The 17,408-nt window shown below is 57.2% G+C and overlaps 1 protein-coding gene across 1 annotated transcript; it reads left to right on the top strand.

The window, feature by feature from the left end:
* The first annotated feature begins 1,567 nt into the window (after positions 1-1,567).
* LOC127049885 (transmembrane protein 121-like) lies at positions 1,568-6,734 on the top strand. The gene is made up of 2 exons (XM_050951246.1): positions 1,568-1,646; positions 5,121-6,734. Exon 2 carries the CDS (start codon positions 5,122-5,124, stop codon positions 6,058-6,060), a length of 939 nt encoding a protein of 312 aa, XP_050807203.1. The 5' UTR covers positions 1,568-1,646; position 5,121; the 3' UTR covers positions 6,061-6,734.
* The last annotated feature ends 10,674 nt before the right edge of the window (positions 6,735-17,408 follow it).

Raw genomic sequence — 17,408 nt, 5'->3', positions numbered from 1 at the left:
AGAGACGCAATCATAGTTACACTATACAAAAATGAAGGCAACAAATCTGACTGTGTAACTCCCTGCTACCTGGAGATGGTAAATCCTTGCTCATATTGTATGAGAGGGGTAGCGGCTGACGAAGTGGGTATTCACCCACGAAAGCTCATGCTCCAATACATCTGTCAGTCTATAAGGTGCCACAGGACTCTGTAGCTATTATCAGAGAAGCTTCTACCAGAGATACAAAGTGATCCATGGGGCCCTATACAAGCTTGTCACAATATGTGGTGTACTTCATCCAGTGCACTAAATGCCTCCAGCAACAACGAGGTGGGTGAAACCAGACAATCCCCGGGCTCTCCAATGAACTCACACAGGAAATTGATAAAAAGACAAAAACACTCTAACTCCTCGTTGTGAACACTTTTCAGAGGGATCACTCTATACCCGACCTCACAGGCCTCATCCTCAAAAGGAAACCTGCATAACACATGCAAATGACAAGCCTGGGAGCTTAAATTCCTTACTTTGCTAGACACTAAAAATCGTGGCCTGATCAGAGACCCTGGACGTATGGCTTACAATAGGGGGTCACGAGGTTACTATATGGGGGGGTCGTGATCTGTCAGCCCCCACCCCAGACGCTGCTTTGCATCCAGCATTTATAATGGTGTTAAATAGATTTAAAAGTGTTTTTAATGTATAAGGGAGGGTCGCACTCCGAGTCTTGCTGTGTGAAGGGGTTTGAGAATCCCTGGCTTACAACAATCTGTAACCCACTAAACACCCAGTGGTTTTTTTTCCTCCTTGACCGCTGTGGCAGGAGGGGTGTTAACCGGCCACTTCAGTTGAAAGGTCCTTTGAAATACGTGCGAAGGGCTCATGCCCAATAATCTGTCCCACCTTGCGTCTAGCAGCGGCCGCTCCCAGCCTGACGGTGACTCTGTGCAAGCGCCAAGGCCTGTCTCGCTTCCCAGCAGAAGTTGGGCCAGTAGAAGCTGTTTCCCCCCCTTGTCTCGCTACTATCCGGGGACCGCGGCTGTGCTGTCCCTGGCTGCAGCAGTGCGTGTCCAGCGGGGCAGGGGTCTGTGCTGGCGGCTGGTGGGGAGCCAGGCAGCTGCAGCCAGACCCCCCCGCGCCGGCCCCACGCGGGAACAGCTGTGACCCCTCCCCGGCAGGACCCACCCACCGCGGCCTCCCCGGGGCGGCCCCGCGAGCCGGCCGGCGGACAGGGGCCGGGCCGGGCGGCGAGCGGCCGGCGGGGCAGCGCCTGGGACGGTGCCGAGCCGGGGCGCTGAGCTCCGCGGGGCCAGCGCGCAGGCAGCCGGGGAGCGCGCAGCCGAGCCGGGCCGCGCTACAGCCGCAGCACCAGGGCCCCGGGGCCGGGCATGGACCTGGCTGCGCCGCGGCCGCTGTCCCCGCCCCGGCTCGCTGCGCGCCCCGGGGTCCCGCTGCAGGGAGAGCCCAGGAGCCGCCGGCAGCTGCCTGCCCGCGCCCGGCCTCCGCCGGCTCGGAGGGGCCCGCAGCAGCGGAGAGATCCGGCGCCCTGCGCGGCTGGGAGCGCACGGCCGCGGCTCCGGCTCCGGCTCGGCTCCGGCCACCCAGACCGGGAGCAGGCGCTGGCCGCTCAGGGGAAGCAGCATCGCGGAGGAGACTGGCGCTAGGTAAAGCCCCGCTCCGCGCTCGGCTCCCCCTTCCCAGCGGCCGGCCCGGCTGGGAATTGCCCCCCGCCCCCAAACCATGCAGGAGAGCGAGTGACTCGGGGCTGGGGCAGACCTGAACCTGCTGCCCTGGCCTGGCAGGGCAGAGACCCCCCTAGCCTGCCCCCTGTACAGGGCAGAGACAGGGGGGCCCTGGTGGATAGGCAGCCATCTCCGCTGGTGCCCCAGGGTGCCAGCTGCCTTGGTGGGGCTGGCTGGGCTGGTGACACTGAGGAGGGCAGGCAGAGAAGCAGAGGGCACTGGCCCCTGTCCTGCTGTGTGTGTGCATTCATGGGGGGAAATAGGGGGTTGGATGAAGTCTTGTCCCATGTGGGCTGCTTGGCACTGGCACAGCCGCGTCTCTCCTGGCCTGGGCGTCCCGGCTCTGATGGTGTTAGTATCAGCTAGGAAGATGCCAAATGTCTGCAAGGGAATCGGAGCTTGTGCCCTGGCCAGTCTGCACCAGTAGTGCGGGCCCAGGAGCTGGTGGGGCACCACGGAGCCATGGCCAAAGAGGCGGGCTGGTGCTCCAGGAGCTCTGGCCCCAAGAGCTGGTCGACACATTGGGGGCTGGAGAACTGGTGCATCTGGGCAGCCGAGGTTCGGTGGGGACGGGGGTGTGGCCATGGCCAGAGGAGAGGCATAGATCAAGTGACATATATTAGAGCTGGACAGTGTAGGACAAGCAGGGATCGGAGTACTGGTGGATCTGGGCAGCCGGGGTTCGGTGGGGACGGGAGTGTGGCCATGGCCAGAGGAGAGGCATAGGATCAAGTGACATATATTAGAGCTGGACAGTGTAGGACAAGCGGGGGTCGGAGTACTGGTGCATCTGGGCAGCCGGGGTTCGGTGGGGACGGGAGTGTGGCCGTGGCCAGAGGAGAGGCATAGATCAAGTGACATATATTAGAGCTGGACAGTGTAGGACAGGCCCTATGGGCTGTTCTCCGGGGCTGTGGCCCGGCAGGTTTGCAATGGCCCAGGCACTGGGGGGCTCCTGCCCCTGGGAAGTCAGTTCCCCAGGAGAAAGCCGCTCTGCGGCAGGGACTCTCTGTCGCCTCCTCTCACAGCCACAATATGTCTGCCCTTGCTTAGCTGAGCTGGACCGACTGAACTCTTTAACCCTTTAGTCTCCGATCATGCTGTGCCCCTTCTCTCAATTCCCTCCGGATGTCAGCATTTTTCTGGTAATGCGGTGCCCACAGTGGAAGGGGCTGGGCCTGGCCCAGCTGCAGATTCAGGGGCTGTCCCCTGCTCAGCAAGGGGCTGCCTCTGGGCCTGCAGCCCTCAGTCACATTGCCCATTATCTGCCCCATTGCATTTCCGGCTGGTGTCTGTGCTGACTGTCACCCCCAGGGCTCTGCCTTTACCTGACACGTCTCCACCATTGCTGGGCTGCCGGGTTCAGCTCCTCCAGTGGCAGCTGCTGGTTTTTAACCACATCTCGGCTAACCTGGCTGGGAGCAGCCTGCATGGCACCGCGGCTCCCATGTGGGAGGAAATGGGGGCTGCCCCAGTGGTGGGAATGAAGGGAAAGTATAAGGGGAAAGGCTAGTGTAGCAAGGGCGTTGGCTCTCAGCTGTTCTGGCTCCTAGGCTGGTTTCTCCCATTGATGGGAGGTGGCTTAGCTTGTTCTCCCCAGCTGGGGTAGCTGCGTCCATCCCAGCTGCATCTCAGCTTGGTCATTTCTGCCCACGGTGTTAATTTTGCTGGGTCCCTCGGGCTCATTTTGACTGTTGATCACAGTTCCCCATTTAGTGTCACCTGTTGCTCACCGCTCACTTCCAGATCACAGGTGAAAACACTAAATGAGCATAGACCAAGCCAAGGCCCCTGCTGGATCCCTCCCCCCAGCCCATGCACTGGAGGACGTCCGTTTACCTCTGCAATCTGGACTGTGCCCCCTTGGGCACACGCATTATGCCATCGCCTTTAACTGCATGATCTCAGGCTATTTTTCTCTGGGCACAGGTGCTCAGCAGAGCCCAACAGAGACCTCTGCCAGGCGGAGTGTGGCTCAGCATGCTGTGCCCATACCATCCATAGCCTCAGACTGCACCAGGCGTAGTTGCCAGCCATGTCGGTTCACAGGGGGCTTTGGTGCCTCCACTGAGACAAACACACTGCCCTCCTCCTCCAGTCTCAGCCCTGGTGCTGGCTTCTCTCCAGAGCAGCTGCGGAGCAGCAGCAGTCAGGATCCTGGCTCTGCTCCTCCTCTTTTCCCCGTGCAGCAAGCCGCAGCAGCTGCACTAGTGCTGGGCCCAGGCCAGAAAGAGGGACGGACCTGGGGGAGGGGTGGCATCCTCCCTGGTACCTGAGGAGGACAGTGCTCTGCACAGACGACGGAGGAGGAGGGGGACAGGGGGACGTATCAGGCAATGCTTCCATGCCCCAACAGTCGAGGAATCCAGAGCACTACGCTAAAACACAGGGCCCAGATCACAACAGCCTGGATGTGAGGCTTGGTGCCCTGGCTGTTCGAATCCGTGCTCTCGGTTTCTCTGTGCACAGCATGAGCGGTCTGGGCACGAGAGGGTTGTATCAAATCGAGGTCCTTGAGTGTCACAAGGCCAAGTGACACCACAAGACATTTATCCAGTATCACCCCTTCACATTCACGCGTGTTAAAGACTAGTGAATTGTGCCGACACATTCAAGGCCTCAGAACAAAATAAGGTGCCTCTACAAGGGTCAGTGGGGAAACAGAAACCTGGAGCAGTAACAGCTGCATCGATGCTAAGGGTGTCAAGGGGTTTGTTTAATGCAGAGTTTTGCATCATCTCCAAAGTTCACATACAGAGACACTGAAAACCAGTTTGCTATTTCGTGATCACAGTCTTGACTTGAACAAAAATTTGATGACGGGCTCTTCGTTGTAGCAGACAAAAGTCTAACAAGATGCAATGGCTGGAAATTGAAACTAGACAAATTCAGACAAATTAACCATGAGGGTAATTAACCATTGGGGCAATTTACCAAGCGTCATGGTGGATTCTCTGTCACTGGCAATTAGGGCTGTCAATTAATTGCAGTTAATGCAAGCGATTAACGCAAAACAAATTAACTAGATTTTAAAAAATAGTCATGATTAATCACAGTTTTAATTGCACTGTGGGTTAGTATGGTATGGGGGGGCACAGGGGACCTGGCACAGGGATGCTGTGTGGGGCGGAGGGTGGGTTGGCAGGGGTATGATGGGGGGCACAGGGATGCTGTTGGGGGGGCAGAGGGGGACCAGGCACAGGGATGCTGTTGGGGGGAATGACCTTAACAATGCAAAGCAGCACCCCTCCCCCTGCTGCCCACAGCTGATTGGGAGAGAAGTGGCAGGGAGGAATGTGCTGCTCATCAAGGCAGGGGAGATTTGACCACCACCCAGAGCAGAGAGAGCCCTACAGCAAAGGAGCTGCCTGACTGCCCGTGTGTTCCTCCTTCCAGGATGGTTCCCCCACCGCCCGTCAACAAGCCCCATGCCTGCCTTTCCACTGTCCTCATCATGAGCAGCTTAGTGCTGATGGATGCTTACCTGGTGGAGCAGAACCAAGGCTCCAGGAAACTGGGCATCTGCATCATGGTCTCGGTGGGCGACGTCTGCTTCCTACTGGTGCTCCGGTACATGGCGGTCTGGGTTGGGGCCGAGGTGAGGACAGCCAAGCGCGGTTACGCCATGATCCTCTGGTTCCTTTATGTCTTCGTGTTGGAGATCAAGGTCTACTTTGTTTACCAGAACTACAAGGCTGACCGGAAGAGCCTGGACCTTCTGGCACGCAAAGCCCTGACCCTGCTGCTGTCCGTCTGCATCCCAGCCCTCTATGTGCTGCTGGTGGCCACTGAGCACATGGACTACGTCCGGACATTCAAGAAGAAGGAGGACCTCCGCAACCGCCTCTTCTGGGTCATCATTGACATGCTGGACGTGCTGGACATCCAGGCCAACCTGTGGGAGCCCCAGAAGAAAGGGCTGCCCCTCTGGGCCGAGGGCCTGATGTTCTTCTACTGCTACATTTTGCTCTTGACTCTCCCTTGCGTGTCCCTGTGCGAGATCAGCATGCAAGGGTTCAACATCGTGCCGCACCGGATGATGCTTTATCCCCTGCTGAGCCTGCTCACTGTCAACATTGCCACCCTCTTCATCCGGGGGAGCAACATGGTCTTCTTCCGGGATGCCCGGGTTTCGGGCATCTTCATGGGCAAGAATGTGTTGGCCATCGTGCTGAAGCTCTGTATGTTTGTGCAGTACCAGAAGCAGCTGCGACGCGAGCCGGCGGGGTTCAACGCCGAGCCCCAGCACAGCGTCACGCCCCAGCCTGCCCTGCAGCTGTTGAAATCCCAGAACCAGACGCCCGGCCCCGAAGCGCTGGGCCCAGAGAACACGTGACCTGAGGCAGGCACCGCAGACTGGGCATAGAGTGATACCTCTGTTTGGGGTTGGACCCTAACAATGGCAGAGTACCGGTGCTTGCCGAGCCCCCACCCAATGTTGGTTTCTCCAGGAAGTCTGTGAGCGACCCCTCCTTGCTTTGCACGGACAAACTGACCAGTCACATCCTAGCTGAGCATGGGGCTGGGGAACAGCCAATGGTAGCCAGCCCCCGAGGCCAGCTGGCGGACCCTGTAGAGAGGCTATCGAAGGGGAACAGGCAGTGCCAGGCGACAGGGTCTATCCCTGCTTGCTCCCCTGTATTCCTTCAATTGCGAGGGTGTCGTAGTGTGATGGCTCTGTGATGGGCCTGCTGGGAATGTCCTGGGGGGACACAATCTGAGTGGACTCCCTGCACAGTCACTGTGAGGTCAGAGTCAGCCGAGGAATCTAACAGTGCCGGAGGGCACCCGTTCTGCCCTCGATTGAGTCTCCTGGGCCCCTCTCTCTGCACGCCCACACGTTCCCCCCAACACACATACTCTGCTGCCTGTTCCCTCTTCGGGAGTGCAGGATCCCCCAGGGCAGTGGTGCTGGAGCTGCCCAGCCCCCAGACGCCCAATGGGACTCACTGGCTTGTGGGCCTTCTTCATGAGCATCTTCCTTTTTCCAATAAACGAGAGTCCAAGCCCTGCAGTCTCCTGGCGTCTGTGAGCAGCTGCTGCTTGTGTGGAGGCCAGTCGTGATGAGCGTGGGTTCTGCTCTCTGTGAGGGCTGACAGAAGGTGGGAGAGCAGGGGGATAGGATTATGGGACAACAAGAGCTGGCTCATTGTTAAGGTAGCAACACGGCTTCTGTTTGAATTTTCCATCCTCTCTGAAGCCTGCGCCCCCAGTCAGATTGGAAAGGGGTCTGCTAGTTCAGGGCCCAGGGGAGAGTGTGGGGCACCTTTGGGATCACTGGATCAAAGGGTGCCCAAGACACAGCCCTGCAACATGATTGGTTGTGTAAGACCTCAATTTCTTATAACCCATTTGTTGCAGCTTAGGGACGGACGGGGCAGGCAGACAGTAGGACAGTACGCCTCCTTCTCAGAGCCAAGACACAAGCTGTCACTCTAAGATTGGATAGTCTCATGAAGTCTATGGGCAAGGATCCACTGCTGGTGGTTCATATTGGCACTAATGCCACTGCGTCACAGGATATCTCACAAACAACAGGGGATTTCAGGGAAATTGGAAGCGTGCTGAAGAAGAATGTCCAAGCAACCTTCTGAGATCCTTCCAGTCCCATGAACAAAGGAAGACAGAATATTCTAGAAGTGAATTGCTGTTTAGGTAAGTGGTGTAGGGTGGAGGGTTTGGGTTTTGTGGAACATTGGTCCACCTTCTATGGGGAAAAGGGGTTGCATAGTTTGGATGGCCTCCACCTGCATGGAAGGGGGACCAATCTCCTCAGGGACAGGCTGGATAGAGTAGTCAGGACGGTGTTAAATTAATAGCAAAAGGGGAGGGTTGAAAGATAGAAGATATGAGCACTGAGTTAGCGCAAAACTGATATGTTGAGAAGAAAATTAATCAAGACACCAAAGGACAGGAAGAGAAGGAATTATTTAATTGCCTATACACTAATGCTAGGAGCCTGGGTAACAAATGAGAAATTGGATTGCTCATTTATGAGCATAAATTCAATCTAGTTGGGATTAATGAAACCTGGCGGGATGCTTGGCACCACTGGAATGTTAAAATCAATGTTTATAACCTAGTTAGGAAGGATCGAATGGGCAAAAGGGGAGCGGGTGTGACACTCTGTCAGAAATGGCATTACCTGCTCCGAATCACTGATCACTCAGAAGAAAATGACCTTGAATGCTTATGGATCAAAGTCCTAATAGATAAAGCACATTCTTTCCATTCTTCTGAGTATTGAATCTCCAGCAAGGATCGTCTGTCTTCCTTGGATGGCTGGAGAATTCTTTGCAGGTAAACTTGCTTTTCTTATACGTTGGGCTGAGCTGCCATCTGCACGCATGACCTGTACAACTCTTTGTTCCCTGGGACCTGCTGGATCTTGAGAGGCATCTTCCGTAATTTCCATTTTGAAGAACCAATATTGTTTGAAACTCCCAGCTGTGTGTAATTCCTCCTGCTTCTCTTCTGTCTGCTGGCCCCCGTTTGCACATCCTCATCTTTCTCCATCTATACAGAAAGACGTTGTGACCTCTTCCTCTGGCAATTATGAACTGCCAGGTCTCCTGTCTGACTCCCACTGTCACCCATTCCTTGGTGGTCAGCTCCATTCTTCATTGAACTTGGAGTACTGGTGTTTCCCAAATCTGGTTGTCTAGAAGCTCCTCGGCTTCTCTGATTCTTAGTAGTGTCTCAGCTTGCCCCTTCAGTCCAAGAATCTTCTGCTCTGGCACGGTCACCCACTTGCACTTCATGCCCAGGAAATCCCTCCTGGCTTCAGGCAGGAATGAGAGTGTGGCACTCCGCTGCAGATCACCACCATTGTTCCGTTGCTGGCTATCTTGATATCACACACAGAGCTAGAGTGACCAGATGTCCTGATTTTATAGGGACAGTCCCAATTTTTGGGTCTTGTTCTTATATAGGTTCCCATTATCCCCCACCCCCTGTCCTGATTTCTCACATTTGCTGTCTGGTCACCCTACACAGAGCTGAACCTGGAAGGAAAGCCTATCCCATGCCAAACTCCCTCCGAATCTCCCGTTAGCTGCCTCTGCTTGTGGCTCTTTAGTTCACCTCGCAAGTGACTTTTTATACCCAGTCTTCGCTGCTTAGCTGAGCTCAGCTCTGCCTCTCACCGCCAGGGAGCAATTAACCACTCCCGAGACTTCAGACAGCACAGCTCATCAGAGCCCCATGGGCTAGAGCCTTGGGGTCTTCAGCAACTCACGGATCAAAGCTCAAAGGGAGGGGCTGGCGTGTGGGGAGCTGGCTGTTGGCAGGGGAGCTGGCTCTGGGAGGGGCTGGCGTGTGGGGAGCTGGCTGTGTGGCTGGGGAGCTGGCTCTGGGAGGGGCTGGTGTGTGGGGAGCTGGCTCTGGGAGGGGCTGGTGTGTGGGGAGCTGGCTGTGTGGCAGGGGAGCTGGCTCTGGGAGGGGCTGGCGTGTGGGGAGCTGGCTGTGTGGCAGGGGAGCTGGCTCTGGGAGGGGCTGGCGTGTGGGGTGCTGGCTGTGGCATGGGAGCTGGCTCTGGGAGGGGCTGGTGTGTGGGGAGCTGGCTGTGTGGCAGGGGAGCTGGCTCTGGGAGGGGCTGGTGTGTGGGGAACTGGCTGTGGGAGGGGCTGGCGTGTGGGGTGCTGGCTGTGGGAGGGGAGCTGGCTCTGGGAGGGGCTGGTGTGTGGGGAGCTGGCTGTGTGGCAGGGGAGCTGGCTCTGGGAGGGGATGGCGTGTGGGGAGCTGGCTGTGGGAGGGGAGCTGGCTCTGGGAGGGGCTGGTGTGTGGGGAGCTGGCTGTGTGGCAGGGGAGCTGGCTCTGGGAGGGGATGGCGTGTGGGGTGCTGGCTGTGTGGCAGGGGAGCTGGCTCTGGGAGGGGATGGCGTGTGGGGTGCTGGCTGTGGGAGGGGAGCTGGCTCTGGGAGGGGCTGGTGTGTGGGGAGCTGGCTGTGTGGCAGGGGAGCTGGCTCTGGGAGGGGATGGCATGTGGGGTGCTGGCTGTGGGAGGGGAGCTGGCTCTGGGAGGGGATGGCGTGTGGGGAGCTGGCTGTGTGGCAGGGGAGCTGGCTCTGGGAGGGGCTGGTGTGTGGGGAGCTGGCTGTGGGAGGGGATGGCGTTTGGGGTGCTGGCTGTGGGAGGGGAGCTGGCTCTGGGAGGGGATGGCGTGTGGGGAGCTGGCTGTGTGGCAGGGGAGCTGGCTCTGGGAGGGGATGGCGTGTGGGCAGCTGGCTGTGTGGCAGGGGAGCTGGCTCTGGGAGGGGATGGCGTGTGGGCAGCTGGCTGTGGGAGGGGAGCTGGCTCTGGGAGGGGATGGCGTGTGGGGAGCTGGCTGTGTGGCAGGGGAGCTGGCTCTGGGAGGGGATGGCGTGTGGGCAGCTGGCTGTGTGGCAGGGGAGCTGGCTCTGGGAGGGGATGGCATGTGGGGAGCTGGCTGTGTGGCAGGGGAGCTGGCTCTGGGAGGGGCTGGTGTGTGGGGAGCTGGCTGTGTGGCAGGGGAGCTGGCTCTGGGAGGGGATGGTGTGTGGGGAGCTGGCTGTGTGGCTGGGGAGCTGGCTCTAGGAGGGGCTGGCGTGTGGGGAGCTGGCTGTGTGGCAGGGGAGCTGGCTCTGGGAGGGGCTGGTGTGTGGGGAGCTGGCTGTGTGGCAGGGGAGCTGGCTCTGGGAGGGGATGGTGTGTGGGGAGCTGGCTGTGGGAGGGGAGCTGGCTCTGGGAGGGGATGGCGTTTGGGGTGCTGGCTGTGGGAGGGGGCTGCTCTCAGAGGTTGCGGGGTGGTAGCAGGTTTGAGGTGGTTCAGTTTCCGTGTGACACACCCAGGGTATTTTCAGTGTCGGCACAGCATGCCCACACAGCCTGGGGCATCGGCCATATGACGTGCAGGAAGTCCAGCTAAGATCCCACAAAGTCCAGCTCTCTCCTACCTGCTCAGCACTCTCCATTCTTCTCTGCTGGCTGGGCCCTGTCCATTCCACCGGGGAAACTGCTTAGCCCACCAGCCCCAGATGGCATGGCCCAGTTCCACCTGGCCAGGCCATTAACCCTCCTCGGGGGCCAGATGCTCTGCAAGCCAAGGGGCTTCAGGTGGACATGACTAGAGCCAGTGTCCACTGGAAGCAGCTCCTCTGCTAGTTCCCTGCTAAATCCCCCATGATCCCATTTACAACCGTCCCCAGCTGGGCTGCTGTCATGGATCCGATGCATTGGTGTTACGGCTCCAGCTTTGGAAGAGTCTCTAGGAGGAATCCCTGTGGCGTGCCAGACCCCCTAGCAGGGCTGCTGAGAGAGGGTTCGGGCCTCAGTGAAAAAATTTTTTCGGGCCCCCCAGCAAGGGCGGACTGGCTAAACAGGGCCGATGAAGCTGGGCCCCGGGCCCCCTTCTGGACCGCCGGGCCGCAGTAATTTGTACCGGCTTCCCCCCCTCTCATTGGCCCTGCCCCCTAAGGGTCTTGCTCTTCCTCCAGGTAAGCCACACGGCTTCACCTCCTCCTTAGACAGGACCTCTGGGCCTACAGCACCCTGCTTCCCAGCGTGAGCTCCGTCCAGCTGAGACAGACCTTGAGGGAGACGTGTCTTCTCTGCAGGGATTCATGCATCTCACCAAGCATTTGCAGTGAGACTCATGCAGCCTTGTCAATAGTCGGGTTTATTTGTTAACTGGAGCAGAGCACAGGAAGTCCTTGGGGTTGTCCAGAGAAGCGGAGACGAAAGCATAGGCCATTCTGGTTAGCCCAGAGCCCAGCCGAGCTGCAGGGAGCCCCAGGCTCAAGCTACGTCTGTCCCTCTGTCTGACCTTCTCCGTCGGACTCCAGGTGAAAGCCCTGACTCCTTCTGGCAGCCATCTCTTGTCCCCCACCTTCCCACTCCTTGCTCTCCAGCTGGGGATTATTGCTCAGCCTCCCTGCTGAGCGGTGGGGAGATCCAAATCCTTCTGGGCCATTGGCTGCTAAGTGTCAATGTCTGGGCAATGGGATTTTCTGTTGTCTTTTCAAATGGTCCATTGATCTGCGGACCAAGCCGCAGAGAGCTAGACACCACGTATCCCTGTGTCTCCTAGCCTGCACGGGGAGCAAACAGCCCCTTCCCACCACTGGGTGACAGTGCGGCATATAAGGGAAACGGGGGCACAGAGAGGATTCATAAAAATATTCCCAATTTATCAAAGCCCCCTTGGGCCAGGTGTCAGCATTTAACCCTTTGTGCAGGGTCCAGCACTTACACATCATGTCATCTCATCAGCAGCTTTGCTATAGCTGCCCAGCCTCTGGCCAGGGCTCTGGGCAGGTCCCAAGCCTTGGAGACACAGGTCACATGAGCTGGAAAGGCAGCCTCCACAGCTCTTCCACAGGCTCCCTGCCACATCCTGGGAAGATCCTGCCAGACTCCAGCTCCAGCTTTGAGCTGGGCCAGGCCTTGGGGAGATGCTTAGTAACAGGAATTGTCACTCACTGACTTACCATTCTCTGCAGCCCATGGCTCAGTCCCAGAGCCTTCCCCGCTCCCACCATACCCATCTTCTGCTGACCCCTGGGACTTCTGAGCTCTCACCCCTCTGCTTGTTCCCTGGTTATTTGTTTCCATGGAGATGTGGTCTGGTTAACAGGAGACCCAGTTCTCTCCCTTATGCAGCCATCTAGCCTGAGACCTCTGGGTCTCTACAGCAGGAGGATCAGAGCTAGCCTGAGCAAGAGGCATTGCACCCCTGGGGTGCCCCTGGTGCCAGGCAGGGGAGGCCAGCCAGTAGCTTGGGACAGCCCTCATCTCTCCCGGCTGGCAGAGCTGGAGCACAAACGGAGAGAGGCAGCAGCAGGTGCCCAAGGCAGAGCCACACGAGACTCATTCATCTCACCAACTAGCCACTCGCTCATGAGCGGAATACAAAGCACAGCCCCCGCCTCCCTACGTGGTTAGTGGCTGCACCCTGAGAGAGTACTGCGGAGCCCAGCCCCAGCGCTGTTAACCCTATCCCTGGCACAGGGGGAGCAGCCCACCTCTGGCCTCACTGCAGAGGGGAGGCATGTTGCAGGGTGCATGCAAGGGGGCTGCCCACTGGTAATTCACTAGTGAAATGGGTGCACACAGCCCTCACACTGGGTGCTCTGCAGCTGGGGCAGAACAGGCTCTTCTGAATCTGCACGCACAACGCACTAGTAGACCTTCCAAGGGACTCGCACGGCTGTTCTGCACTAGGGTGACCAGTGTGAAAAATTGGGACGGGGATGGAGGGGTAATAGGCACCTACATAAGAAAAAGCCCCAAATATTGGGACAGTCCCTATAAAATTGGGACAGCTGGTCACCCTACTCTGCGCAGGGGCTCCTGCTGTTCCCCTGCTCAGCCAACCCTGCCACCATTCCCCTGCCCCTGGGCACAGCGCCCAACTCCCACAGAGCTGTCCCCGCTCCAGCCTGGTGCTGCTGGTGATGGGGCAGGCCCTGGCCAATGGACAACCCCTCCCCCGGGCGGCAGTGATGCATGCCAAGTGTGGGTGCTGGGGTACCCTCAGAACCGCAGCTTTCATTAAAAGGAGTCGTCCGTTTCTAGCCCACCTAGCTGGGAAGGAAAGCTTGAAACCACCCTCCTGCTCCTGCCTCCCAACATGCGCCAAACCAGAAGGCAAATCCAAGCCCCCAATTTACTGTGCTTTTGCCTCTCCTGACACTGAAGGCCAGCTCCAGCTGGCTGGGGCCCAACACCGGTGTCTGGAACTCAGGGATGCCAACGGCATGTGAGCAAAGCAAAACCCAAATCCCCTCTGCAGCCAGCACTGCACCACCCACTGGACTGGGGGGCTGGCCCAGCCCACTCCGCTGGAGGCAGAGCAGCCAAGAGGGCAGAGGACCACAGGTGTCTGGTGTCCCAGCTGCCAGGGTAGGACCTTTCAGCTGGAGAAGGGTAGTCCCCCAAGGGCTAGAAGGAACCAGACAGGGGCAGATTGAATTAGTCAGGCCACCAGGCAACAAGGCCTCAGTTAGCAGGGAAAGGAGCTGGTACTGGGGCAGGAAAGAAGGGGCTCTCCCTCAGCTGGAACAAAGAGGACAGCCCCTCACCTGACCCTGTCCTGCTTCCCTGCTCCAAAACTGCATGACTGGCTGAGCTGGCAAACTCTGCTGGGGAGCATGTCACTAAGTAGTGGTTGCATGAGGCCGGATGAGGGCTGATGTGCAGGGCTGCAGGAGTGCAGTGTTGGGCAGGTCAGGCCTGTGGTGCATTAAGGGAGACGTGTGATACTCACGCACTAGCCTCCCGGGGAGAGCCCAGGGCTCATCCCTCAGTCATGCTCCCGGGATCTGTATTGGGACAGTTACCCTTATGGCTGTAGCCCTGTGATGGTCTTTACCCGTAGGGAGCATTGCCTAGTGGTCAGGGGCTTAGTCCTTTCAATACATGGGGGTGGGGTGGGGTGGGGTGAGGGGCAGTTTTGGTTGTGGAGACTGCCACTTCCTACCACCCGGCTATTGCCCAAAGATCCCAGGCTAACAGCAGAGAGCAGAGGGGCATTAGCTCACCAGATGGCACCTCTTCGTGGCCAGGCATGGTGTGGTAGCTTTCTCCCTCTTGGGGTGGCGGCTGCCTTCTCTTGTGCCTTGGGCCAGGTCAGTTCCCAGCCTCTCCCCTTCAGGGCCAGTCCTTAACCACAGCTGGGTAATCACCACTGACTGGGGTAGGAGGAGAAATGCCTCCTGTGCAGGGTCCATCAGACATTGGTCCTCCCTTCCCCCAAGGAGGGACCTTTGGGCAGCTGTGGATGGGGGAGATCCTGCCTTCTCTCAGCCCTTTTCTCAGATGCTGAGTTGCAGAACCTCTCTTCACTGGCCTGGCCACAGCCGAGCTGTTCTGCTCCCCTTCAACTCCTCTGCCAGGCGGTGCATCTCCTGCAGGTGCAGTGGGGCAGGACTGAGCCCAGAGCAGCTACTTCACCTCTTGCTGCCCAGTGTGGGGCTTGTACACCCAATCATGCACTCCCCCCAAGATGGAACCCAGGGTGCCAGGACCATCGGCTTGCTTCCCCTGCTCCCCAGAGCAAAGGTCAGCATTTCGGTGAACTTTTCTGGCTCTGTGCTGAATTTTGAAGGTGTACGGCTGGAGAGATAGGTACCAGCAAACAAGCCAGGAGATTGTGTCCTTCATGGCGTTCAACCACCTCACGGGGGTGCAGCAGAGAAGAAGCTTGAATGGCTTCCCCAGGAGGTAATATCAGAGAGAGCCCGTGGCCCATTTCACAGCAAGACCTGCCTTTTTTATGATGGACTATGCCTGTTCCCATGCGGCTGGAGGAGAGTATTGGGTGTTCCTCTCCGTTTGCTTCCTGGGACAAGACAGTGCCCAGTCCCATAACCGAAGTGTTGCTCTGTAAAATAAATTCTCCTGTGGAGCTGGGACTGCACAGGCCAGGCTCTTTACGCAGTTCTTTCACATTCTATGAGCTCCCGAACCTGTCTGACTCGCTTCTTTATGGTGGGCATAGGCATGCTGTGAGGGTTGGATTTCACACACCAGGGGCCCGACGTGGCCCTTCCCTAAAGCGTAGCCCAGAGAAGTAGTTTCTTTCTTCCCAGTCTTGCACTATGCTGGTTTTGCTGCCAGCTCAGGCTACCGTAGGGACTGAAGAACAGGTGTGACGTGTTAGATGTTCCTGCCAGCTGATCTGGCTCATGACTGCATGGGCGAACCTGGCCCTTTTAAAGCACCATGTATCTATATTACCAGTTTGGCCTTTATTCTGTTTTGCACATTATAAATGTGAGCTAGTCATGATTACTTGTACCTAAGGTACCATTAGCTCTGAGAGAGAGGCGTTGATTCTATTTTCTAGCTGGCGCACCAGCCAGATTGCAGAGCCTCTCTGCTCTAGGGCAGGGTGGGTCAAAGAGAACCCAGCAGTGCTGTCACCTTTCAGGTGGCGTTTATGCCACTGGTGGTTAGCAAAACCCTCTCTTTTTCCTGTAAGCTGAGCAGGTTTGCTCTGGAGAGTGCGAGACTCAAACACAAAACCTTTGTTGTGTCATTTGGAAAAGCACAACCGCAGGTTGTTTTTTGGCTAGGACTTTTGTTAGGAAGCAATTAAACATGCCTCTGTTTGAACTGCCTCCAATTGCTAATATTTAACGCTTGGGTAGCCTGTACTGTTATTTGCTATAGTTACAGCTGTGCCAGTCAGCGGAAAACAAGACAACCCCCGATGCAACCCAAACCCGCCGGCATGAGCATTGTAGCCCCTGAAGCTGAGCAGTCCATCAAATGGGGTTTACAACTTGGCCAGCACTCCCTGAACGTCAGCCAATCCCCTGTGATCTGCCCACGCAGCCAAATATTCTGCAGTGCGGAGCTAGTGCTTCCTAAAACAAGCAGAGCAGCCCAGGGAGGTTCCTGTGCAGCACATCTCACCAGGGAACCCCTGTGAGGTTTCTAGGCCAGCTTCCCGCAGCTGTGGCCTCCCAGCAGAGCATTAGAACAGTGTTAAATCTCAGAAGGCACTTGTTCACGTCCCCTCCTATCCTGCCTCCAAACCCTCCCCTGGCCCCAAACCACATGGGCAAAATGTCAGGAGCAATAGGCGTGGGAGACCTTCCTGATGAGGGAAGGTGGGCTGGGGTCCCCAGGACACATTAGTTGGAGGGGGCAGGGCAGAGCTTGTGGGGCTCCCAAGGACAGGAAGTTGGTTTGGTCAGTAAAATTCAGAAAGGATTGTGAAAAAAGACAGCTGGAAGGGGGAGTCGGGCAGCCCTAGAGCAGCAGAGTTAAGTGCCTGAGCATGTGGGCGTTCTGCCATGCCAGGAGAGCAGGGGGTTATACAGACCTGGGGAAGGAAATAGCAATGCCAGCACAGAGGGAGTATCAGACAGTGCCAGGGCAACCGGCGTTAAATGGCTTCTTCCACTGGCTGCTGGTGCTTCTATGTACCTGTCAGTCCTTCTTATTGACCAAGGCCTCATACCCTGGAGAAAGACAACTACCCTTCCTCTTATCTGAGAGGTTGCACAAGATCACCACAGTTAGGATTAAAATCCAAGACTCATCCACGGACCCACATTACTTTTCAGACTGAATGTGCAGAGTGCTTGGGCAGCCTGTCTGTAACCACTAGACAACACTATCCCCCCATGTCAGGAATAGACCACAGGAGTCACGATTCCAACCATTCTCCTGCTGTCTAGAAAAATACTCTGCACCCAATTGTTATAGGTGTGTTCACTTCAAGGATAGAGGGCATGTGTGCGTGTGGGCACACACTCCCCACTGCTGATGCAGGGAGGTAGGCTCTTATGGTTCCATGAGACAAAACATTGGTTTTACCAGTGTTTTGGAAGTTAAAGCGAAATTTGTTTAAAATAGAATTCTGCATCCTCTCCAAACTGGACCCCCCCCCCAAAAGTCAGATTCTACTGGCACTTCTTACATCATGGGCCTGAGCCAATGTCACCTCTGGCAAAGCCAGCAATAGAACCCAGCTCCCCCCATGTACCCACACCAACCCTTCGCCACGCTGAAAGAGTGGGCCATGTCTCTGCGCCTGGCAGCACTGTTGGTGCAACCAACAGTGCTGCTCCAGCACCACGTCTACCCCGGGGGGAGACCCAGCTGGCTGGCCAAGCAACCAGTGGCCTACGATGGAATTTCTATCTAGCAAATGCAGACGGGCACTGCCTATGGAGAAGAGATGGTGCCACACTTAAGGAAATGGCCTGGGAC

Source organism: Gopherus flavomarginatus, chromosome 4, assembly GCF_025201925.1.
Source record: "Gopherus flavomarginatus isolate rGopFla2 chromosome 4, rGopFla2.mat.asm, whole genome shotgun sequence".
Classification (NCBI taxonomy): Eukaryota; Metazoa; Chordata; order Testudines; family Testudinidae; genus Gopherus; species Gopherus flavomarginatus.
This window is presented reverse-complemented; position numbering and strand designations above follow the sequence as displayed.